Source organism: Pristis pectinata, chromosome 2 (assembly GCF_009764475.1).
Source record: "Pristis pectinata isolate sPriPec2 chromosome 2, sPriPec2.1.pri, whole genome shotgun sequence".
NCBI lineage: Eukaryota > Metazoa > Chordata > Chondrichthyes > Rhinopristiformes > Pristidae > Pristis > Pristis pectinata.
In genome coordinates this window covers 124195322-124221499 of record NC_067406.1, presented here as the reverse complement: position 1 = coordinate 124221499, position 26178 = coordinate 124195322, and the positions used below count along the sequence as shown (strand labels likewise).

The window sequence follows — 26178 nt, the reverse complement described above, 5'->3', positions numbered from 1 at the left end:
TTATTGGAAGGGATTCTGAGAGATGGGTCTTATTTGGATTTTGAAAAGGCAAGGACTGATTAGGGATAGTCAACATGGCTATGTGCATAGGAAATCATGCCTCATAAAGTGAATGGATTTTTGAAGAGGAGACCAAGAGGATGATGAGAGCAGGGCGGTAGACGTTGTCTACATGGACTTTAGCAAGGCCTTTGACAATGTCTCACATGATGAGCTGGTTTGGAAGGTAAGATCAGACGGGATCCAGAATGAACTAGCCAATTGGATATAAAATTAGTTTGGTGGTAAGAAGAAAAGAGTGGTAGTGGAGGGTTGCTCTTCAAATTGGAGGCCTGTGACTAGTGGTGTGCAATAGGGATCAGCACTGCATCCTCTGTTGCCTGATACATATGCATATTTATGATTTGGACAACAATGTAGCAGGCATGATTACTGAGCAGGTCAGACCAAAACTGATTGCATAGTGGACAGTGAAGAAGGTTGTCTAAGGTTACAACAGGATATAGATCAACTAGGAAATTGGGCAAAGGAATGGCAGATGGCATTTAATTCAAAGAAATGCATGGTGGGAAGTTAAACCAGGGCAGAACATACACAGTGAATGGCAGGGTGTTGGGGAGTGCTGTAGAACAGAGACACCTAGGGGCACAAATACATGTTTCCCTGAAAGTGGCAACACAGGTAGACAAGGTGGTTAAGAAGGCGTATGGCATGCTTGCCTTAACCAGTTAAGGCACTAAGTATCAGTGCTGGGTGTCATATTACAGTCGTACAAAACATTGGTTAGGCCACACTTGAAATATTGTGTTCAGTTCTGGTCACCACATTACAGGTAAGATATGATTAAGCTGGAGAGGGTACAGAAAGGTTCACAAGGGTGTTTGCCCAATTTGGAGTGTTTGCATTATAAGGAGAGGTTAGACAGGCTGGGTCTATTTTCCCTGGAACAAAGGAGGCTGAGAGATTACATAATACAGGTATATAAAATTATGAGAGGCATAGATAGGGTGAATAGCCAGAGACTGTTTTCCATGGTCTGGTGTCTAAAACTAGAGGGCATTGGTTTAAGGTGAGAGGGAAGAGGTTTAAAGGGGATCTGTGAGGTAAAGTTTTCACACAAAGAGTAATTGGCATCTGGAATGTGTTGCCAGAGGAGGTGATGCAGGCAGGAACAGTAACAACATTTAAGAGACATTTGGGCAGTTGCTTGAATTGAGGAAGGCATAAAGGGAAATGGAATTAAGGCAGGCATGAGATGGTCAGCATAGACGCGGTGGGCCAAAGAACCTGCTTCTATGCTTTGCAACTCTCTCATCCACTTCCACAGCAGAAGTGCTGCACCCAGTTGTACTTTATTGTGCACCTGAGTTATCATACCTACATAATCGTCCGTGAGACGATTTCGGACAGTTTATCCTGTGTGTGATAGTAATCCCGAGGGTCATAGTTCAAAAATAAAAAGAAATAAAATCTTTATAAACCGGAAACTTGTATCATTTTCTTAGAAAAAGGAATACCAGAAATATATAACCGTCAACATCTGCAAAGAACTAGAATAAGCACGGGGTAGGTTCTGATGACTAAACTATATTTGAAATTCTACTTGTATTACCTTACAAACGTGTGTGCGTGAGAGAGAGAGAGGGGGCGTGGGATTAAGTATACCTGTGTGAGAAAGAAAAAGGGGTAGAGATTTGGAGGAGTGCGAAGTGGGCGGGAGCATGTAATGGGGGCAGTCCAGATAGCCCAAGTAGCGTGGGCACAATAAAGTTCGGAGTCATTGTAACTCTTTGCCTTTTGGCTGATGCAACATATCCTGAATGGTGACATCAACCAAGTGTTTGTTTGCCCGGGAGCAAGCGGAAGCCAAAGTGTAGTTCTCAGGAGGCACACACAGATAACTGTACACATCGGCTGAGACATATACACACTTTGAGATGTACAGGCACTGAAACACGCATGCACATAGACGAACACACACAGGACGCGCAGATAATCAACATTAAAATGAACAACGTTAGCAAAAAGTCAATTTAAACCACGCACACCTGCCTTCACTGTCGTCCAGTATATCCAGTGTAAAAGGAGTTGCAGTGGGATCAGCGTTCAAGAGACCACAGAAGAGCCCGTTCGGTGAGTCAAGGTTGTTGAAAGATGTCCAATACTCCAATATCCACCGTCTGCAGCGGAGAGCACTTTAACCCGGACACCTGTGGATATGTGCCATCAAACACGGACTCACGACAACCAAGTAAAAGTGCTCAGGGAAAAGTGGTTTTAAAGAAGAAGGTGAATCTGTTGAGAGGTATATCGATTATAATCGGGACGATCATCGGCGCCGGTATCTTCATCTCTCCGAAGGGGATATTGCAGCACACCGGGACGGTGGGCATGGCCCTAGTAATGTGGACTGCGTGCGGTATCTTGTCGCTGTTCGGTGAGTCCTGCTCCTCTGTCCGAACTTTACAGCGCTTACCCTAAACTTCCTCGCTTGCTCTCGTTTGTTGACTCGAGAGGGCACGATCAGCATCACTACGCTGAGATGCGATAGGAAGATTCTGTAACACCAGAGCCCCCGAAAGTTTCGGTGTTTGAACTAACTGTGAACATTGTGCCGCGGTAGAGCGAACTGCAAAGCATTAGGCGCGAGGAATCTTTTGTTGTAAACCTGTGGCTCTCAACACTATAAAATAGGAAGAAAGTTAAATGTCTCTACGTAAAAATAAACATATCCGACAATAGGGCTGAATAGAATTCCAGTGATAAGGGCGCCAATCAAAGTAGTGCATTGTGTTCAGATTCTTAATCTGTATGCATTGTGCCACGATAAGTACTTCCATCACACAGTTTACCCGGGCTTGAAGATGCTGGCACTGTTTTGAGAGCTCAGCGGTGAGTGACATGTGCCTCAATGCCCAGCCTCCACACTGAGTTTCAGAACGCCAATTCCACTTACAATCACGCACCCAATTTTGCCCCATCACCGAAGGTGACTCGTGGTCTTGCTCCTAGGTCTATACTCCTCAGGCGTGAATCTTGCCGAGACTGGTATAGCTCCGCTCATGCAGCACATTATTGTCATACCTGGTGCTGAATGAGCCACAGGAGACAGGGATGTGTGCCCATAATTTGTCCTGTAATTTCGGGACCAAAGTTGTATCCATTGCCAAACCACCATGCACCCACCTCACTTTCTACCTAGTCTCCCCCAGCCAAGCCACTAAGAACTGTTTGACAATTTAGGAGGAAGCAGACATACAATCAAATTTTGTGAATCAACTTCGCAAACTTTTCCTGGCTTGACTCTACTGGTCGACTGTCGTTATTCTAATTGAGGTGACGGGTGAGCTCTAAGATTTATTGTCTGACTGAGTTTGCAAGTTTTTGTAAACATAATAATCAGTTGCAATCAAAAACATTCATTGACACATATTTCCAGACAATGCTGATCATGAAGATATTGCATGGTATAATCATCAATGCAAAAAGTAGTTATAATAGCTACCATTGGTCTTTATACAAACAGCAGCAAAATCAAGATGAACTGACTGGGTTGGGTAGGATTGCTGGCCAGGGTGACCAATTTTATTTTGAATCCTTTTGATTGCTTTTGTGAAGGCTTTGGTCAGCAGGAGTATGTGCATACTTGTGACCTGTTGAGAAAGGGAAGCACTGATTTGTGGGAAGGGATGTTGTTTAAAGTTTAATGTAGGTTTGACTGTTTGTCCACTGTAAATGCTGAAAGAACTGAAGGAAACTCAGAAAAAGTATTGCCCCATCATTTTTACTGCTTTTATATCTAACTGAGTGAGGTAGTTGTAACGTAGGAAACCCAGCAGTCAAATTAGGCATAACAAGATCCCATAAACAGCCGTACAATAATGATCATGGTGGAGACATAAGAGACTGCAGATGCTGGAATCTGGAGCAACAAACACCTGCTGGAAGAACTCAGTGGGTCGAACAGCATCTGTGGGAGGAAAGGAATTCCCCATCCCCCATTAGGAAGGTCTTAAAGCCCTCTGCTTCTTTCAGCAAAGATCCAACCAGTTTCCCTCTACCTGGCTGAACTTGTGCTTACCCTGAACAACTTCTCTTTTGACTCCTCTCAATTTCTACAAAAAGTCAGTCCTGATGTAGGGGTCCATCCTGAAATGTTGACAATTCCTTTCCTCCCACAGATGCTACTCTACCCACTGAGTTCTTCCAGCAGATTGAATAATGATCAAAGTTTCTGATTTTGACCTGGGCATTAGTAACTCTTTAATAACTAGTTCAAGTTGTGATGATGGTAGAGCTTAAACAATGAAGGAATAACTTGTGTGCTAGGGTGTCTGGAGGTTTTGAGAGATGTTACATAAGTAGTCACATGGCTTTGTAGAATAGTCAGCATGGCTTTGTCAAGGGCAGGTCCTGCCTTACGAGCTTGATTGAATTTTTTGAGGATGTGAGTCACATCGATGAAGGGAGAGTAGTAGATGTAGTGTATATGGATTTCAGCAAGGCATTTGATAAGGTACCCCATGCAAGGCTTATTGAGAAAGTAAGGAGGCATGGGATCCAAGGGGACATTGCAATGTGGATCCAGAACTGGCTGGCCCACAGAAGGCAAAGAGTAGTTGTTGAAGGGTTGTATCCTGCATGGAGGTCAGTGACCAGTGGTGTACCTCAGGGATCTGTTCTGGGACCCTTACTCTTTGTGATTTTTATAAACGACCTGGATGAGGAAGTGGAGGGATGGGTTAGTAAGTTTGCAGATGACACAAAGGTTGGAGGTGCTGTGGATAGTATAGAGGGCTGTCAGAGGTTACAGCGGGACATAGATAAGATGCAAAGTTGAGCTGAGAAGTGGCAGATGCAGTTCAACCCAGATAAGTGTGAAGTGGTTCATTTTGGTAGGTCAAATATGATAGCAGAATATAGTATTAATGGTAGGACTCTTGGCAGTGTGGAGGATCAGAGGGATCTTGGGGTCCAAGTCCATAGGACACTCAAAGCAGCTGCACAGGTTGACTCTGTGGTTAAGATGGCATATGGTGTATTGTCCTTCATCAATCGTGGAATTGAATTTAGGAGCTGAGAGGTATTGTTGCAGCTAAATAGGACCCTGGTCAGACCCCACAGTTCTGGTCACCTCACTACAGGAAGGATGTGAAAACCATAGAGAGGGTGCAGAGGAGATTTACAAGGATGCTGCCCAGAATGTGGAGCATGCCTTATGAAAGCAGGTTGAGGGAACTCGGCCTTTTCTCCTTGGAGCAATGGAGGATGAGGGGGGACCTGATAGAGGTATATAAGATGATGAGAGGCATTGATCAGGTAGATAGTCAGAGGCTTTTCCCCAGGGCTGAAATGGTGGCCACAAGAGGACATAGGTTTAAGGTTCTGAGGAGTAGGTATAGAGGAGATGTCGGGGGTAAGTTTTTTACTCAGAAAGTGGTGAGTGTGTGGAATGGGCTGCCGGCAATGGTGGTGGAAACTGATACGATAGGGTCTTTTCAGAGACTTTTGGATAGGTACATGGAGCCAAGAAAAATAGAGGGCTATGGGTAAGCCTAGTAATTTCTGAGATAGGGACATGTTCGGCACAGTTTTGTGGGCTGAAGGGCCTGAATTGTGCTCTAAGTTTTCTATGTTCTATGTTCCATAAATGCATTTTTTCCCTTTCCCATCAATCAGTTACCTCAGCACATTTGGATAAAATGGGAAATGCAGCTGTGTGCAGTTAAACGAAAATTGTATCTCTCATTGTGCAATATAAATAAGACATTTTAAGACATTTAAATAAATAATTTAATATCTTCAAATGTCTTGTGCATGTTTAAATCAGTTTGTTTCCATTATATTCTGCAGTTTCATGCCAATGATCCTGAATGTGTCAAATCACATTGCGTATTTGTTTTATACATCATATTTAATTAGGTTTTTTCATTGTTGTGTCGACCCAGCTAACTTAAATCAAAAGGTGTAGGAGTTTTAAATGTGCCTCAACAATAATTTTCAATTGGAATTCGAGTTTTGTCTGTAACAGAATGCATCCTGGTTTTTGCTTTAATTTTAATAGTGTGCCAATTTTCTTCACACTATGAATATTTGCTGGGGAAGAAAGTATGATGGGAACAAGGTCACCGTGATAACTCGAGGACTTGCTACCAGTCAAGGATAGTGCCAAAGGACATTCTGTACCAATGTTATTTCCAGAACCAACTAACTTTGTGGTGCTTTTGTCTTTAATTGTGATACCAGCCAATCCAAAGCAATTTTCCAATATCATTTGCAAGACTACCCAGTTTCTCTCTTACCTGATCCATATTCAATTCTATGGGTTAACCAATGCATTCAGCACTTTAGAACTTATGCAATTAATGTTTGCAGTTAAAATCTCCATACTTGTTCTTTCACAATAATCAAATGTTTTACCCTCATTATGTTACTGAAGAGGTTGAATTTAGATGTGAATGGCAGATGCACATCTAAATACACAAGAGAGAAAAAGGATGGTTATTAGGAAGTGCCTGCATTAATAATGTCTGTGCTCTACAATACATTGGATCTGAACTTGCATTGGGGACCATTTGGCTTTTCAATGTTCATGTCTGAATTGATTGTGATATCTATCTAAATGAATAGTATCAGTAGCAGTTCCTGTTAAGACAGTAAATTATTAATTTACCATTAGGCATAATCAACAGTCCACTGGGATTGTGAGCAAAATAGTCTTGCATTTTTGTAGTTGGAGACATGTAAAAAATTGAACATCATCTCTTTAAAGGAATTAGGAGCAACAAAACAAACATTTACATCTGAGTAAATTATGTTTTGTCTGCTGAAAATAATTACCATGGCTTCTACCTCATGTTTGGAAGACACCAATATTTTGTAGTGTCACTCATTTAATGCTCCTGAAGCAGCATATTATGCTTCTTTACAATCTCAATGTATCCTAATCAATCAGAGCTAATCACAAACAATGAAGTACTTCTGCATCTTAGAAAATATGATAGCCAATTTAGGCACAGCAAGTTCCAAGGAACAGCAATATGGACACTTTATCCCAAGCACAGTATTTCCAACAGTCCACCACCCTCTCAGTAATGCACTGAAGTTTCAGCCTAGATATTTGTGCTCAAGGCTCAAAAGTGGAATGTGAACCTGTAATATTCTGATTCCAAGGTCAGAGTGTTACAAATTGAACCACGACAGTATGAAGTGTGTCTTTCAACGGCGATGGATTTCAAGGCAAGAATCCAACTGAGCGTCTTAGCTGCGCAACAAAATTGAAAAAGTAAAGCTGGGAGGTAGTTGCTGCCCAGCTCACAGGTATGAATCACTGGCTGTCATCCAAGAGTTCTTTTTTAATATAGCGACAAATCTCATGTGATGTTATTCATCATGAGTCAGCAGTTTCACTTTCATAACAGGGTGTGACAGAGGAAGTATTCACAGGAAATGTTGGAACTGCATGCAGTTTTACCAGATGAACTGTTTTAGTTTTCTTAATGGTGGGATAAACATTGCCCTGAATACTGAGAATAACTCCCCTAATCCTTTTCAAAGCCATGTCAATGTCGTCATTTATATCTACCTGAGATAGCACACAGGACTTCGGCTTAACACCTCATTCAGAAAACAGCATCTGTGCTCATTCTGCACTTTCTCAGTACTGGGTTGAAGTATTAACCTAGATTTTGAGCTCAAGACTCTGACGTGGAGCTTGAAACTATAATCTTCTGGCTCTGAAGTGAGAGGTTTCCAAACGAGCCACCGAAGTATATGTACTTTCAATGATAAGACTCCAAAACTGTAAAGGTTGTAATTTGTTGGCTTCTGCATCTCAAGTATGTGTCAGCAACTGTCATTGCGAGTTTTGTTTTGTGTATGCAAATGAATCTCCAGCCATGTTACTTAACGTGAATCAGGAGATTATCAATTTGGATGACAAAATATGACAGAGGAAGTAGTCAAAGAAAACATGGTTTAGGTCATTTAATATAATGCAGATATATGTATTCTTCAATTTATAAGGAAGCTTTGTGAGTTGTCCCTTGGTAATATTTGAAAGCAAGAGCAAACTATTAATGTGTATGTGGTGACTGCCTTTTTATAGGACATAGAACAGTACAGCACAGGAACAGGCCCTTCAGCCCACAATGTCTGTGCTGAACGTGATGCCAAATTAAACTAATCCCTTCTACGTGTACATGATCCATATCACTCCATTCCCTGCATATTAATGTGTTTCTCTAAAAGCCTTTGAAATGCCACAATCATATCTGCTACCACCACTACCCCTGGCAGCATGTTCCAGGCACCAAGCACTCTCTGTTTAAAAAAAACTTTCCCCGCACGTCTCCTTTAAATTTTCTCCCTCTCACCTTAAATGTATGTCCTCTAGTATTTGATATTTCTAGCCTTGGAAAAAGATTCTACCTGTTTACCCTATCAATACCTCTCATAATTTTATAAACTTCTATCAGGTCTCCCCTTAACATCTGAAGCTCCAGAGAAAATAATCCAAATTTATCCAACCTCTACTTGTAGTTCATGCCCTCTAATCCAGATAGCATCCTGGATAAACCTCTTTTGTACCTTTTCCAAAGCCTCCACATCCTTCCTGTAATGAGGTGACCAGAGTAGCACGCAATACTCCCAAGTGTGGCCAAAGTTTTATTTTATTTATAACATGCACACTGAAGTAATTCGGAGCATTGAAACTACTGGAAATTAGGGTGTTAGTGTGAAATTAATGTATTTATGGATGTTGAATTGGATTAGAATTCATCCTTAAGTACAATAACTCATATTCCCTTAAGATGTGTTTCCAGCAAACTAGTTGTCTCAGTGACCTCATTGCAATCTACTTTATAGCTTTGTTCAGCTTACAAAACAGTTAATGATTTAGATCTTCTGTTATTTTTTGTGGGTAATTCAGAGAAATGCTTTGGTTATATATTGTATCTGGCAAGATGCAAATTCTGTGGGGTGGCCATTTCAACCTAAGGAATTGGTCTATTTTTCCAAATGATTAATATCTTTTTGAATTATTAAAAAGATATGCTCTTGGAATCACCATTTTGAAACAATGTATAGTGGTTATTCTGAAACTGGAGCTGATTTTGTGAACAACGTCATGGATTTAACTTCAGGTATCTCCAGCTGCAACTCTGCTATTGCAAGGTAGGGCCTTGTTTAATGTTCTTCCATTATAACTTCCAATTTACCCTTTATTGTCTTACTGTAGGGAGTCCAATTCTATCAAGTCTATGTTTGCCTCATCTTATACGTTCCTTTACATTAGAGGCTCAGATGGCAGCATGCTGTGGCAAAGGGGTGGATTGCTTGTAAATAGGAAAGGGAAAAAAGAGATTAGATCTGATCAAACACACTGTCATGGCAAAAAACTTGTTTCTTGTGGTAGCTAAGTTTGCATGTAAGCAGGGCCCTGGGAAGAACAGAGGCCTAAGGGTACAAGTACATAGTTCCCTGATAGTGGGAACACAGGTAGATGTGAAGAAGACATATGGCATACTTGCCTTCATTGGACGGGGAATTGAGTACAAGAGTTGGGACGTCATCTTACAGCTGTACCAGATACTGGTGAGACAACACCTGCTATAGTGTGTGCATTTCTGGTCACCATACTATAGGAAAGAGGTGATTAAGCTGAAGAGGGTGCAGAAAGAGTTTGCAATGATGTTGTCAGGCTTGAGTTAAAAGGAGAGACTGGATAGGCTGGAGTGAAGGAGCATGAGGGGTGACCTTGCAGAGGTTTATAAAATCAAAAGGGGCATAGATAAAGTGGATGACCACAGTCTTTTTCCCAAAGCAAGGGAGTCTAAAACTAGAGGGCATAGGATTAAGGTGATAGGGTAAAGATTTAAAGGGGACTGAGGGGCAAGCTTTTCACACAGAGGATGGTGGCTACTTGGAACAAGCTGCCAGAGGAAGTGGTAGAGATGGGTACAACTACGATGCTAAAAAGAAATTTGGACAGGTTCATGAAGGGGAAAGACTTAGAGGGATATGGGCCTAATGCAGGCAAATGGGACTAGCTCAGAAAGGCACCTTGATCAGCATGGATATGTAGGGCTGAATGTCCTCTTCCCATGCTGTTTAACTCTATGACTTTAATAGATCACAATTAAGTAGAGCAATTGCACAGGAAGTGGTTCGCTTTAAATGCCAGCAGACAAGGTTGTTAAAGAAAGAACTTGTAATAACATTGTAATCTATACTACCTTAGGATGTCCCAAAATGTTTCACGGCCAAAGAATTATGTTTTAATTGTAATGTAGAGAAACACAGCAGCCAATTTTTACACAGCAAGGTCCTGCAAACACCAATGAGATTAATGAACAGAAAATGGAGAGAGGTTACAGGTTCAAATGGGACTGGGAAATTAATTATATCGGATTGGACCATGTTAAGTGTACAAAAGTTGTGCAATTCAATGAGTAACTTATGTACAGTACACCCTTGCATTATGGAGGGGTTGTGTTCCTGGAAAACTGTCTGCATTGTGATTTTATCAAATCGTCGACAAAAATTGACAAAATCTGTTGTTTTTTTCGCATGTTGTGTTTAGTTAGTTACTTTTTCTCACATAAATTCCATTAGAGTAAATTTTTATTCCTTATATCACTTTTGGTAGCTGATTTTGAATTCCGTTAGGGTGAATTTTCTTTACCCAAACTGCCGTGGTGTGGGGGTACACTGTAGTACAAGCCATTTGCCATGCAAAAAACAAAATTAATGCTGACTCCTGAAACATTTACTTTGTTTCTCTTGTGATTGATGCAGACTGACCAGCTTTGTCTCTCAGTATCTCTCACTAAGATACTGGAAAATAATCAGCAATGCAAACTAAAAATAAAGTTACTTTATTAATTAAAAGTGTACATTCTTACCGTGGCATACTCTACAGAGGTAGACAGACTCTGTGGCATGGTCCATACTAAACAATGCACCAACAACATAGAGAGCAGTTCTTAAAATGAACAGTATCCACCTTTGAAGTTTTATGTTTCAGTGCATTGGTTGAGGGATAAATATTGGCCAGGACATTTGAAAAACATTGGAGAACTTCTCTCCTGTTCCTTGAACCATGGCATGGGATCTTTTATGCCCATCTGTGAGGGCAATTTATTATTATTTCTACTGAAGGATACCTCCTCCAAATCACATCACACCCTCTGTGTTACACTGGAGTGTCAGCCTAGATGACATTTTGAAGTAAAACTGAAGGAAAGCAGGGGAAAAAAACCAAACAAGCAAGAAACAAACTAATTTGCATATGCATTGCATCTTCGAACATTGCAGGAGATCCCAGAGGTGCTTTAGAGATAATAAACATTTTCTGTAGCACTGTAGAGTAAGGAAATGCAATCATTAATGTGTGCATCACAAGATCCTACAAGCAGCAATGTGATGGTAGCTGAGGTGTCAGTATTGGCTAGAACATGAGAAGATCTTCCTTGTTGTTCTTTATCCATTTGACCTTGACAAAATGCCTCATACAAATGACAGCACCTCTGGCAACCCAGTATTCTCTCTGAACATAAAGCAGTGAATATTTTCACAATGTCAAGATATGCCAAAGGATCCTGACAATTTTATTCACATTAGCAAGGCTTGAAGTGGCTATAAGTAAGCAGAAATCAGCATAAACATTCAGAAAGGAAAACAACTACCTATATCATATATTTCCTCCTTAAATATGAAAATATTAGATTTGGATCATTTAACCATCATTCATGCCATAGGAGTATGCAGGAGAATTTCAATCTGGCCACTTTTGAACGTGTCCTTAGTCTTACTGGAGGAGAGTGGAAGAAGAAATTAATGCAAATTTGTTTTGCATGGGCCTGCATGTAAGTTGTATTTTAATTGAGAGAATTCAGGCATGAGTCACTTCAGACGTTCCACTACAATATGCATATATCTCAGTGCTTTACTTCACAGCGTGGCATAACAGTCCATGCAGAGACGGAATCATGATGTTTCACAATGGACAAATTGGGAAAAAATGTTGTTGTGTTTAAGAGCAGAAGGAACATTTTCCTTCCTGCTCCACTTGATCAAACACAAGTAGAGTGAGGTGGAGGTGCAGTGAGGAGAGGGTGGTGGGAAAGAAGGTGATGGGGTAGTGGCTGGGAGGTTGATGAGACAGGTTTCCCACATGGATGCTCACTTGAACAAAAGGTTTGAAGAAGAATTGGGTCCTTTGTGATTGTACATAAACTTACACTCAAAAATCCACAACCTTTTACAAAGTGTCACATGGGCTCCACCTGTTTCTGTTCCAAGTACAAAAAAAAACCTTCTTAAGTAGTAATGGCAGAAAATTGCTCAGAGCTGCTCTTGTGCTATTGTTTCAGCTGAGGTGAAACAGAGCCTCCTTTTACATATTAACATTCACATTGCTGTCAGCAGATATCTTGTTGCACTTGTTATTAAATGACAGTGGCATAGAATTAGTGGCTTGGAGGTTTTTCCAAACTTAAATTACCAATTCAATAAACTGCTTAATTTGAAAACAAGTACATAAAGTGGAATGTTTGCTGCAATCTCAGAGAGGGCATCTCAGATCATAAAATATTTATTTTTCTTCCCCTATTTCTTGAAGTGGGATTGTAGTACTGGTGAACCCTACTATAGGTCCTCCCTAGCTTACGAACACCCAACTTATGTACAGCCCGTACATATGAAAATGCATTTGGGAGATGGGCAGTCTGGATTCTCCAGCTGCTGTGGTGCTTCAGGCATATTCTGCTGTGAGGGAACTCAGTTTGCAGCTGCATTTCCAACTTGTGAACTGTTTGGGTTACGTACAATGCACAGGAATGGAACCCTGTCATAACCTGGGGACAACTTGTCGTCACCCCTGCTGCATCACTACAGGTTTCCCTATGCTGGATCGAATGTCAAATGCCCCATGAATTTTATTTTGCTCACACCAGGAGAACATCAGCTACATACATTAAATAAGCTCAATAACACAATTAGCTCTAAACTTTTTCTTATGACAACAAAATCGAGAAAATGCTTTGGTAAAACAAACATGGCAAAATCAATGGAAATTAGCACTTGGAAGGATATAAAACAGCTAACAAATTATCATTATCACTCATTTCATGCCGTCACACCAAGTCGTGATCTATCTCATTTTACTTGATTGCTTTGCTTTGCCACTCTGAATTAGACTTGAAAAATAAAATGAATGATCCTAGTTCCTCTTAGTTATTCAGTTATAGATTGTTGGCATCACTGACATGGTCAGAAGTCAGTGCCCATCCTTAATTGTGCTTGAGAATGTGGTAGTAAGGCTTCTGAAGAAGGATGTGCATTTCTAACATAGACCTGTACTTTGAACATAGAACTGTCTCCTAATGGAGATAATGTGTTCTGTTTAGTTTTGTATTTATGACATTTGCATTTTTTCCAATAAATTGGCTGGTAAATTTGGAGAATTGGAGGGGAGAGAAAAGTGAACCCACCCCGCCTTTTTGTTTCCATTATTCATTGCCTCCACTGAGCCAAGTTGGGAGTAAGTTTTATGCAATGTCTAATCTTCAATCAGACTTTTAGTGTTTTGATGCTGGTCATTGTTGTGTTTTAGCTCTGTTTTTTGTGCCAATCATTTTTCCCTCATGGATTGCTTCCCACTCACTCCCAGGTTTAACTTATGCTTATTTTTCCGTAACCTTTTGACAAGATTCCTCAAGATCCCAGATTACAAGAAAGTAAAATCTGACTGAGTATGGCAGGAAACAAAGGGTAATTGTTGATGGGAGTTTTTGAGACCAGAAGGCTGTTGTCTGCAGGGTTCCACAGCTCAGTCTTCTGTTCCTTGCTACTTCTTATGTATGTTAATTATCTCAGTCTACATGTAGGAGGCAAGAGCGCCAAGTGGTTTACAATGGGAGAAAAGTTGCAAAAGACATCGGTGATCTGGCCAGTTGAGCAAAACAATGATAAATGGAATTTAATTGAGAGAAATGTGGAACTGTAAGATAATGTTTTTTGGGAGTTATAACATGGCAAGCGAAGACACAAAGGCTATTGAACATTGTGGAGGAACGGGGCACTTGGATTGTATGATCCTTAAAGATAGCAGGAGAGATCAATGACATGACTACAAAGTATAAGGCATACTGTCCTTTAACTGAGGCACAGGAGATTTTGGTGGAAAGCTGTTTGACACTGGTTGGGGCATATCTTGAGTTCTGCGCATAGTCCTGGTCACCTCATTTATAGGAAAAATGTAATCGCACAGGAGAGAGTGCAGAGGAAGCTATAAAACTGTAGTTGTGAGGAAAGATTGGATAAGCTAGGGTTTTTTGGAAAACGATGAGGGAAGACATATAATATTATGAGAAGACAAGTTGGAAAATGTACAAATGGATCAAAAATCAGGGGTCAGGGATTTAATGTATTTATAAAAGGATTACAATGGGATGAGGAAACTCTTTTCACCCAGAGAGTGGTAGGGACCTGGAACTCACTGCCTGGAGGAGTGGTGGAGTCAGAAACTCTCATCACATTTAAGCAATACTTGGATAAGTATTTAAAGAGCCATGGCCTGGTGGTTGTGAATGAAACACTACAAGGTGAGATTAGGTTAGGTTGCTCTTTTTCGACAGCACATTGCCTATAGAATATCATAAATTTCTATGATCCAATGAAATACGACATGCATAAGAAATGGATACTGCCATCTACCACCTTGGTTGAACACCTTCAACTGAGCAGTACCTTATGATAAAAAAAAATAAACTTTTCTGGCAAAACAAATTCTTATTAAATTGCTTTGATTTTCCATATGATCTTGATGGCTTGGATTTTGCAGAACAACCAGTGTGTAACTTCCTGCATTTTCACAACTCCCAACTGAATGTGCAGATTCTGAACTTACAGGCTGAGCTCACTCACACTTCGCTAGCTGTGTCTTCTGCTACATGCCATATGGAGTCCAACACTGGGACAGAAGTTTGCTGGAATTTTCTATTATTTAAGTAGAGGAAACTGCTCATGGACCCGGATCTGGATACATGACTTTATTCATTTGAATAGAAAATTTGTAGTTGCAAAGATGGAAGTACTTCCCCTGTCTTATTGAACTATTTGAGTTCAAAATAACATTTTGAATTAAGTGGACATATTTTTAAATGTTTTTAGATTATTTATATTTTTTCAGTTCATTTTGTCAATTTTTCAAAATTGCTTACTTATTATAGTTTTTTGAATGGTTCTGAATGTCCACTAGAAACCTTGATAACTTTGATAGGTGGCAAAGCTGGAGCCAGGGCTTCACCGTCAGTCAAAGATTTCTTTTGGGGTTCCATGGGCGGGTCTTGTTCTGGTCCACCCACATGATCTCTTGTTATGTTGTGCCTGTTGCTCAGCTCCAGCCAGCAAGATTACCTCTGGATGCAGACAAGGTAAGTTCATGATATTGACACGTTCCAACAAGTTTGTCAGCAGGGCTCACTCAGCAAAATTCAGGAGGGCAATTGAAAGCCTTAGTACTTTGAAAATACATCGTGAATCAACAAAAACCATTTCCATTACTGTAGAAAACTAGGTGCACACGGTAAAGCTTCTGATTCATTATGAGCCCATTTTATATGGCTGGTGTTGAAAAATTAACACCCTCCATATATTTTGAATTTTACAATACATTACCGACCAGATTGTTAGTTTTGTGGCTCATTACCCATTAATGTCGAGAAATGAAATCTAGTAAAATTCATCAGCCATCATAAATATTTGCAGAATCTGTGTATACAATTAGTAATACATTCCAATGGTGTTGCACCAGTATTCATTAGTGTGTCAGAAACCTGGATGTCATTTTTAGTTTTGGCTTCTGTCGGGGATACCTGGCAGAGCAGATCAGCCACTCATTATAGAACCTGACCAACTTTCATTACATTCATTTGAATTGAACAAAAATTGAGGTTATTTTTCAATAGCTTCTTCTATCAAAATGTGAAGTGGCTGTTGTAAGTACTGACATACTCTAACACAGCACACTCATAATGCAGCTGGCAAAAGTGTTTTCTCTCAGACACCAAGTATTATTCATTAATTAAAGTCTATCAATTTATGAATGTTTTGACTGCAATTTTATTTCCAATTTTCATCCCTCCATCTGTGTGTCTTAACAATGAATTTCAGTTAGTTATTTTACCATACAACATTATGGTCAAGTCTATTTCTATACCTACCCCAATATCCACAAGCCTATATATTTCCAGCAAGAATCACTGGATTGTGGCTTGGAATGATCATGATAAGTTAAATGTTGGAATGTGTTAAAGGGTCTGGAATATTACATTGTGAAATGTATCACCTTAGCTAATGGGAGCATTTTTGCCCCTGAATTTGTAGATAATGAGTTTAAGTCCCATTTCAGAACATGAGCTCATAATCTAGGCTGACACTGTAATGCAATATTGACTGGGCAATGGACTGCTGAAAGGATGCATGGCATATTAAATACAGGTCATCAGATGGACACAATAGATGCCATGGCACATTTTTGGATGAAGAGACTTTCCTGAGTCAATGCCCAACCCTCAACAAAAACAGATGAACTTTGTTCATCTCATTATTGTTCATGGGCATTTGCTGTGCACACATGGGCTGCAGGTAATTAATTAGAAAAAAGCCCTCTGAAAATTCCAGAGAATGAAAACAGTGCTGTTTTAATGCAAAATACGATGCGTTCTTGCAATAGTACAAGGTCCATTTCTGTATGCAACTGACTCCTGATGTCTGTCAGATGATATTAAAAATAAAATTAAATCCTTCCGCTTTTAGAAATTTTTTAAAAATGTGTAATGCGTATATTTTAGTGTAAAATTTAAGTCTGAAGATGCAGTCCCTGATGTTCCAATGGGAGAACTCTAGAAAAATTGCGAATGAATTGTGAATTGTGAATCTTGGGCCAAACATGGGCAAATGGGACAAACTTACTGGGCATCTTGGTTGGCATGAATGAGTTGGGCCAAAGGGCCTGTTTCCATACTGTATTACTCCATGACTCTATGTCTCGAATAGTGGCAAGTAGGCACTTATATTGCTTTGTAGGAGCTTGTACTACTCACATTTGACATAATGGGAGGATATCAAAGCCCCTTGAAAAATGCCTGGATCACAATGCTTTCTTAGGGCAGAAATATGTCTGATAATCCAGTGCAATGTTTTTTTCAGAAATAATGCTGTATATCTTTAAGTGCTATGTGAATTTGCACCCTCTCAGAGAAAGTAGAAATGAATTCTTGTTAAGCTGGTCAAGTGTAGCGGACTTGATTCTTACTTATACAGAAGGAGACCACTAGACCGACTGGGTTCTTGCCACTGTCAGCGGAACAACCCCATCAGCCCCATTCCTCATCTCTTATTTCCCTGCAACATGTTCTCTCTCACATGCCTATCAAATTTCCTTTGATCCTTTTCCCACATACTTGCATTAAGAGGTAATTTACAGTAGCCAATTAATGTACCAGCATGTCTTTAGTATGATGGAGGAAACCTGAGCACCCAGAGGTAACCCAGAGAGAGAACGTGCAAACTCCACAGAGACAGTACCCACAGTCAGGATTGAACCCAGGTCCTGGAGCTGTGAGGTAGCAGTGCTCCTCTGTTAAGCTATGACCCCGTCCCAACATCCAGCTAAACCCTAACTCACCTGTACTCCACCCCACTTCCAAGCATGGCAGAAATGTTGGAAGTTACTTTCATTGGAGAGACTAAGTAGTTTTAAGATCATTTTGTCTTCGTAACAAAGTACCAAATACCAGAAATGAATTTTTATTCATTTATAAATGTAATAAGGACGACTTGCTGGGAAGTCACTTAGTTTTTATCCCTCTTTTATCTGCTCTTTTTCTGTTGTCAGGAGCACTGTCATATGCTGAACTTGGAACAAGTATAAATAAATCGGGTGCCCATTACACGTACATCCTGGAAGCGTTTGGTCCACTGCCTGCTTTTGTTAGAGTCTGGGTGGAACTGATCATCATACGGTGAGTAGATTTCCAAAGTCTTAATGCCTACAGGCAGGGGAATTCCCATCTGTGTATCAACATGCTCTGTTGTTGCCTGTGTTTTCTTATGATGAAAAATACCCACATTTGATTGGAAATCTGAACCCATGACATGGAGACAGATTTCAAAGGTCCGTGATCACTTCAATGATTGACCTTTCATTTGAAAAAATGGCAGCAACAATATGAAGAATGGCTTTTTCTACTTTCTTCTTGATTTCTTGAATACATAATAATGTATAAATCTACTTTTGTACATTTCTGATTATGACAGTAAGAAATTATATGGTACCTTTACACAATTTCAAATATGCACTTTGGCCGTGATATTCCACATGATTCTCCTGTTTCTTGCTACCAACAGATTGATATAAGCACAGTTGAATTTCAAGGCCTTTGTTCAATAACACTGCTCATTTAAAGCTTATCTAGCTTCAGTCGCCTTTCAACTACAAGACTTTCAAAATGCTCTGGTTGATTTGCTGGATTATTGACCTATCCTTCCCACATCCGAGACAAGGTGCAAAGATTGTGGCATTAAGGTTAGAATCTAGATCACTACAATATAAATCTCAAAATATATCTCAACATTTCTAAGGCAAGTGGATGAGGCTTTGTCACATGCTGCAGAAGATGCCATTGAGGGAGGTGAACAAGGGTACTGAGGTCTAATGTCAGGTGGTCTGAAGGGACACAGTGCTATGATATGCTCCAAAGTCTTTCACACCAGATTGGGTGGGAATGTGAGGGAAGGCCAAAGGTTTATAGGTCCTTCCTCAATTTCATTGTTTACAAGCATCAGTAACAAGAAGATCCTAATCAAAGCAGCTTGGGACACAGCCATTGGTCCAGGAGGTTTACTGATGACCCTTACAGTTCTCCTTGCACTATTGATGCTAGGTCATGCTCTAGATTTTCTCCAGGGCTATTTATTGTCCTGGACAGGATATAGGGATGATCCCTAGGCCTGATAAGAGCAGGGTGACTGGTCAGAGGATCGGACAGACTTAAAAAGCAGCAGTGAATGATCAAAAGATTAATCGGGAAAAGTTGCCAGAAATATAAATACAGATAAGAACAATTACCACAGGTATATAAATAAAAGAAGAGTTAACAAAGTGAGTGTTAGATCTGTTGAAAGTGAGTGTGAGAAATTAATAATAGAAAAAAAGAAATGGCAAAAGAGTGAATGATATCTGGAACTCGCTGCCAGAGGAAGTGATGGAATCGGATACAATCACTATGTTCAAGGGAGATTTAGACAGGTACTTAAATAGGCAAGGCTTAGAAGGATATAGACCTAATCCAGGAAATAGGATTAATGTAAATGGACAAAAAGGTAGGCATGGACATGGTGGGCTGAAGGGCCCATTTCTGTGCTGTACAAATGTAGTTACTTTATTCAGAAAGGAAGACAGAAAGCAAGAAACTACCATTAGTTGAACATCTGTCATGGGGTAAATGTTAGATGGTATTACTGAAGTTCAAGAAAAAAGTGAAGGGCCCATAAACTATTCCGATGTGAGCTGGTGGTGTAGAGACATCAGATGTCCATTGTGAAGATGAGTCAAAATGGACGAGGAAACTGGAAACAGTAAAATTGGTGGAGGGCATCAGAAGTGTCACAGATCAAAGTGGGATGGGGTTGGATAAGGGGATAAAGAACAGAGTCAAGATAAGAAGAGATAAGCTGTGGAAGAAGAGCAGGCTGAACAATGGATCTGAACAGACAGCCCTGCTTACGATCATTTGGGCAGTCTGGACAGATCCATTGTTCAGCCTGTTCTTCTTCCACAGAACAGATATAGGCTGTGCAGTGTTTAGGCTGTGCAGTGTTTGGGCTGTGCAGTGTTTGGGGAATAAGAGGCTGGAAGCTATGAACCAAGGATCTCCTGAGGAAATGAGGTCAGTGAGTGTCTAGGAATAATAACCTGACATTCATTGGTGGGGACATGAGCAAGCATCTGAGAACTGATGTTCAGCTTGTGCAAGGTGGAAAACAAACCACAACAGAACTGTCCCTGTCAGCAAATAGAAACCATAAAGGGTGAGCATGGTTAAAGAGACAGATGGAAATCCTTTCAGTAAGAGGAGCAGAACTTCTTCAAGGTGGGCAGTCCTAGAAGGGAAATGGAAATGCATATCAATGAACTGTAGATGCTGGAATCCTGAAATAAAACCAAAGTGCTAGAAGTACTGAACAGGTCAGGCAGCATCAGTGAGAGCCAAAACAGAGTTGACATCATGGGTCAAGGACCCTTTATTAATATTGGAAAAGCAAGAAAACAAGTAGGTTTTAAGAGGGGGGAGGATGCAGAGAATAGAGGAAATGTATGTGATCGTATCCATGAGAGGGTGAAAACCAACAGTTGGAACAGAAAAGAAAAATGAAACAAGTTAAAACAGAAAGGTACAACCATAGCTGAGGAGAGAAATAAAAGGGGTTACCTTAAATTGTAAAAATCAATAATAGTGCCAATGGCTATAACAGTATCAGGTGAAAGATGAGGTGCTGTTCCTCAAACTTACACTGGGCATTTTTGGAGCAATGTAGGAGGCCAAAGGCTGAGGTCAGAGTGAGGGTAGGACAGAAATTAAAGTGAGATGAGACTGGAAGCTGGCAGTCACCCTTGGAGATTGAACAACGACCTTCTGCAAAGCAGTCACCCAGTGTGTATTCATCTTCTCCAGTGTGGAGGAGACCACGTCATGAGCATTGAAGGCAGGACACTAAATTGGAAAAAGTGCAGGTGAATTACTGCTTCACTTGGAAGGTTTATTTGGTTCCCTGGATTGTGGGAAAGGAAGAGGTAACAAAGTGTTACATCTCCCATGGTTTCATTGGGAAAGTGCTGTGAGAAAGAGGAGAGTTTGGTGGAGACAGAAAAGGGAGCAAGGAGTGACAGAAGGGACAGTTCCTGTCGAGTGCTAAAAGGGAAGGAAAGGGGATGATGTCTGGCAGTAGAACCCTATTGGACATAGTATAAATTATGGAAATTAGATAACCAGGTCTATTTAAATCATAAATTATTATTATGACAGGGCATAAAAGTAGGGCAGATAGTAAATGAATTTGAGATCCTGATTTCAAACACATTCACCACTCAATGACATCACAACCATGTTCAACAAATATTACCAGAAACAAACATCTTTTTCACTCCCTTATTGTAGATTTACCTGCTGGGAATTTGTTATATATTTCCAGTTTCTGTACAAAATCTAATCACTTTGGTTCAACCTGTAAGGACATTGAATAACAACAATTAATAACCTAGTTGCAGATTAAGCTTAGAATTACATTAGTTTTCCAAAACAAAGTAAAGTGTTTTCTTTCAAATGCATTTGGATAATGACAAATAAAAACAGCAAACCACAGCAATGGAGGTATGTTCCAGAATGTGATAGTATATTTTTTGATTTGCATTAAAAATTAAGCTTTAATATATTCAGGAGTTGTTCTCTGGTTTACTTTAATATATTAATATTGCTATAATATATTAATATAGCTAAAATGGGTTGATAACAAAAATAAATATTGTTAACAGGAATAACCAGATTTCAAAAAAGTGAAAAGGATTTTCAAATGCTACACTAAAATATTAACTAGTTTCTTTGATATGCAGTAGTTATTTTAAAAACATAAAAGCACAGAAAACAGAAAAGGAACAGGCCCTTTGGTCCGTAAAGCCTGATTCATCACCCAGGTCTATAGCCAATTCATTAGCTTTCTTTACGTCAGAACACCAAGCTCTAGAAATGGATTTACCTATGAAACCATATGTTAAAACGGCACTGTGAAGACATCTCCCACCAGCTGTTCACACATGATTTTCCAGTGCACACCTCATGCAAGGATTCATTAAATTCATTTTTTGGGATGCAGTATTGCCCATCCCTAATTGCCTTTGAGAAGGTGATGGTCAGCCACATTATTTAACTACTGTAGTCATTTTGATGAAGTTCCTTTCACAATCTGGTTGGGTAGGGAGTTCTAAGATTTAGACACCACAATTATGAAGGAGCAGAGGTATATTTCCAAACCACAATGGTATTTAATTTGGAAGGAAACTGCATGTGGTTGTGTCCCCATACACATGCAGTTCTTGCTCGTCTCAGCAAACAAGTCATAAGTTTAGGAGGTGCAGTCAGCGTAGACTAGGTGAGTAACTGCAGTGCATCTTGTAGATGGCACACTCTTCTATCATAGTGCTATGGTGTTGAAGGAAATGAATGTTCAGGGTAGTGGACGGGGTGCCAGACAAGTGTTTGCTCAGTCCCGGATAATGTTGAGAATCATGAGTGTTGTTGGATCTGCAAGGCATCACTGCAGCCACTGGAGTGTTTTCCTCTTTTGATTTTAATTTTACTACTGCTTCTTTTTCCAAAACACTGTCAAATACTACATTCATGTCAAAGGCAGTCACTCTCAACGCACCTCTGAACTCCAGGTCTTTGGTCTGTGTTTGGATGAAGGTTGTGAAGAGGTCTGGAGCGGAGTGGTTTTGGTGAAACCCAATCCAGGTGCCTATTGGTGAATAAGTTCCACTTGATAACACTCTCAACAACACTGTCTATCACTTTGCTGATGATTGAGAGGAGAACAATTAGGCAGACAGAACATTTTGGGCAATTTTTCACAATGTCAGGTAGTTGCCAGAGTTGCAGCTGGACTGGAACAGCTTGCTTGCACTACAACTATGATATTATTTGGCCTAATAACCATTGATATATCAGTGCTTTCAGCCATTTCTTGATATCACATGAAGTGTAGAGTTGGCTGAAGTCAGTGGGGATTACAGAAGGAAGCTGAGCTGATCATCCATATCATACTTCTGACTGAACATAGCCACAAATACTTCAGCCTTGCCTTTAGTACTCACATGTTAGAAGAGGTAACATTTGTCTGAGTGTCTAATGCCACCCATAACTAGGTAGCAGGACTGGAGAGCTTTGATCTGATCCACTGGTTGTAGGAGAGCTTAGCTCTGTCTGTTGTTTTGTTTGTCCTGGGTTTCAGTTTCACCAGGTTGTCACCTCATTTTTGTATGGCATTTTTGCATGTCATTTTTATTTGCACTCCTCATTGAACCAAAGTTAATTGTAACAAAAGAGTCATAGAGTATTACAGCATGGAAACAGGCCCTTCAACCCAACTCATCCCTGCCAACCAAGGTGCTTACCTAAGCTAGTCCCATTTGCCTGTGTTTGGTCCATATTCCTCTAACCATTTCCTATCCATTTACGTAGACAAATTTCTTTTAAATGTTGTTATCCTACCTGCCTCAACTACTTTCTCTTAGCTCATGCCATAAATGCATCACCTTCCGTGTGAAGAAGTTGCCCCTCAGGTCCCTTTTAAATCTTTCCCCTTTCACCTTTAACCTATGCCCTCTAATTTTTTGTTCTCTTTTCCTGGGAGACTCTGTGCATTTATCCTATCTATGCCCTTCATGATTTTATACACCTCTGTAAGGTCACCTCTCATTGTCCTATGCTTCATTAAATAAAGTCCTAGCCTGTTCAACCTCTCCCTATAACTCAGTCCCTCAAGTCCTGGCAATGTCCTCGTAAATCTTTTCTGCACTCTTTCCAACTTAATGGCATCTTTTCTAGCGCAGGGTGACCAAAACTGAACACAATATTCCAAATGCAGACTCACCAATGTCTTCTACAACTGCAACATAACATCCCAAGTTCTATACTCATTGCCCTGACTGATGAAGGCCAGTGTGTCAAAAGCCTTCTTCACCACTCCGTCCACCTGTGACCCCACTTTCAGGGAACAACATACTTGTACTCCTAGGTCCATGTTTTCCACAACACTCCCCAGGGCCCAACTGTTCACAGTGAAACTCCTACATTGGTTTGTCTTCCCAAAATGTAACACCTCGCACTTATCCGAACTAAACTCCATTTGCCATTCCTTGGCTCACTTCCTCAGCTGATCAAGATCCAGCTGTAATTCTTGATAATCATCTTCACTGTCTACAATACCACCTATTGTAGTATCATCTGCAAACTTACTAACCATGCTTGCACATTCCCATCCAAATTATTTATATAAATCACAAACAACAAAAGACCCAGCTCATATCCCTCAGAATGATACAGTTAGTGATGTTCATTTCCATTGCTGATGAAGGTCTACAGCACCTCATGCATGCATAATTTTGAGCTATCGTCTATCCTTTATCCATTCCAGTTTGTGCAATGGGTGGTGCTGTTCAACTTAATGGAGGGTACCTGGCAGGAAAGTGGGTCTTCATCTCCACAAGGACAGTGGGTGGTCACCTGTTACCAATGTTGTCATGGGTAGTTGTATTTCCAACTGGTAAATTGGTGAGCTCAAGGTCAGGTTGTATCCCTTATGTTTATTTGGGTACTTGCTGCCATAAACCCAGTCTGGCAGCTCGTTCTACAATGGTAGTGCCACCAAGCCACCGTTGGTGATGGAGTTCCCCACCCAGAGTAAATTCTGTGCCCTTGTTTCTCCCTGTGCTTCTCCCATGTGTTACTTAACATGAAGGAGTACAGGTTTGTCTTCTAAGAATGGATGATGAATAGGAGGAGATTTTCTTTCTCTTATTTGATCTGAAGTCAGTGTTGTGGACTTCCTTCTATATACCAGGAATATTCCTTCCCAATCTATATACCTTCTCTGATATGTTCTTCTGGTGGGACAGGATACGTATATGTAAGGATTGTGATGGAGGAGTTGGCACATCAACTGCAGGTACAATTATATTGTGATGTGGGACTGCTCTTCCTGTTTTGCCATCTCTAAATTTGGCGCCAGGTGGTCTGTCCATTTTTTCTCCTTTTTGCTGTTTTAACCTTTATAAAGGGTTATAAAGGCTATAAAGGTAACCTTTATAAATGGCTTGCTGGGCATTTCAGTGATCAGTTACAAATCAACCACATTACATTGAGCTGGAGTCACAAATAGAACACATCAGGTAGAGATGGTAGATTTCTTCCCCGCAAGACTTTCATGTGTGGACTTTTAAAAATAATATGATAGTTTCATATTCATCACATTCATTGCTAAGACAAGATTCTTTAAAAATTAAACTGAATTTAAATTCTACAGCTGCCATAGTGGGATTTGAACCCCCCTCTCTGGATTACTAATCCAGTAATATAATCACTGTACCATCATGCTTAAGCAGCTCCTTCTGCAATTATTTTGCATTAGCACATATTAACTACGGGTAATTCCAGGAACTGGATTCCAATTGAAAATAACCTGCAGTAATTGAGGTCATGGTGCATGTTTTAAAGATAAGATAATCAGTGTTTCCAACCACTGATGGAAGTCATTGTGACATTTATAAAGAGCTGTTTGGGGAAATGCTAAGAGAGACATTGAGAGCAGGCACCCAGCTTCACTGATGCAGACTTTGAAATCCTGGTCCGAGAGGCGGAGCTAAGAAAAGACATGCCGCATGCAGCATCAGTTTCCACATGTACTCTGATGGCCTCCAGCTCTACCTCATCACAACTTCTCTTGAGCCCTCGTTCATTCTCAATTATCAGAATGTTCTTCAGTTAAGCATTGGAAAGACTAAGTCATTGCTTTTGGTTCTTGTTACAAACTCCATTCCATAGTCACAGACTGTATCCCTCTCCCTTGCAACTTCCAGAGACTGAACCAGGCTGTTGGCAATCTTGGTGTTATATCTGGCCTTAAATCTGCTTCAGACCACATATCCATAGAATCATATCCATATCCATCGATTGCCCATTTCCACCTGTACTATCATGCTCTGAGCAGTTGAAACATATGCATCAATTGCCTATTTCCATCAGTTGAAACACCCAGCCATGTCTTTGCTACCTCCATTCATGGCTATTCCAGGTCTGTCTGTCTGTCTAACCATGCTAAACTCTGTGCAAACTTGTGATTGTTTGGTGTTCTGATCCTTGCGATTTAATTCAAACCAAATCCTCCTCACCCATTATCCTTGTGTGCACTGACCTGCGCTGGCTCCTGGTTAAACATCCTGACCTTAAAAATCCACTCTTGTTTGAAACTCTTCCCATGTCTTTTCTACTTCCAATCTCAGTAACCTCCTCCAGTCCTACAGTTCTCAAAGATACATGGACTTCCCCAAGTCTGGCC

At 40.3% G+C, this 26178-nt stretch overlaps 1 protein-coding gene across 1 annotated transcript in view; it reads left to right on the top strand.

The window, feature by feature from the left end:
- The first annotated feature begins 1829 nt into the window (after positions 1 to 1829).
- Positions 1830 to 26178, top strand: part of slc7a11 (solute carrier family 7 member 11) — a 133575-nt gene continuing 109226 nt past the window's right edge. The window contains exons 1-2 of the mRNA XM_052045151.1: positions 1830 to 2437; positions 17906 to 18032. Coding sequence (XP_051901111.1) covers positions 2155 to 2437; positions 17906 to 18032 — 410 coding nt within the window. The 5' untranslated portion in view covers positions 1830 to 2154. The remainder of the gene's footprint in view (positions 2438 to 17905; positions 18033 to 26178) is intronic.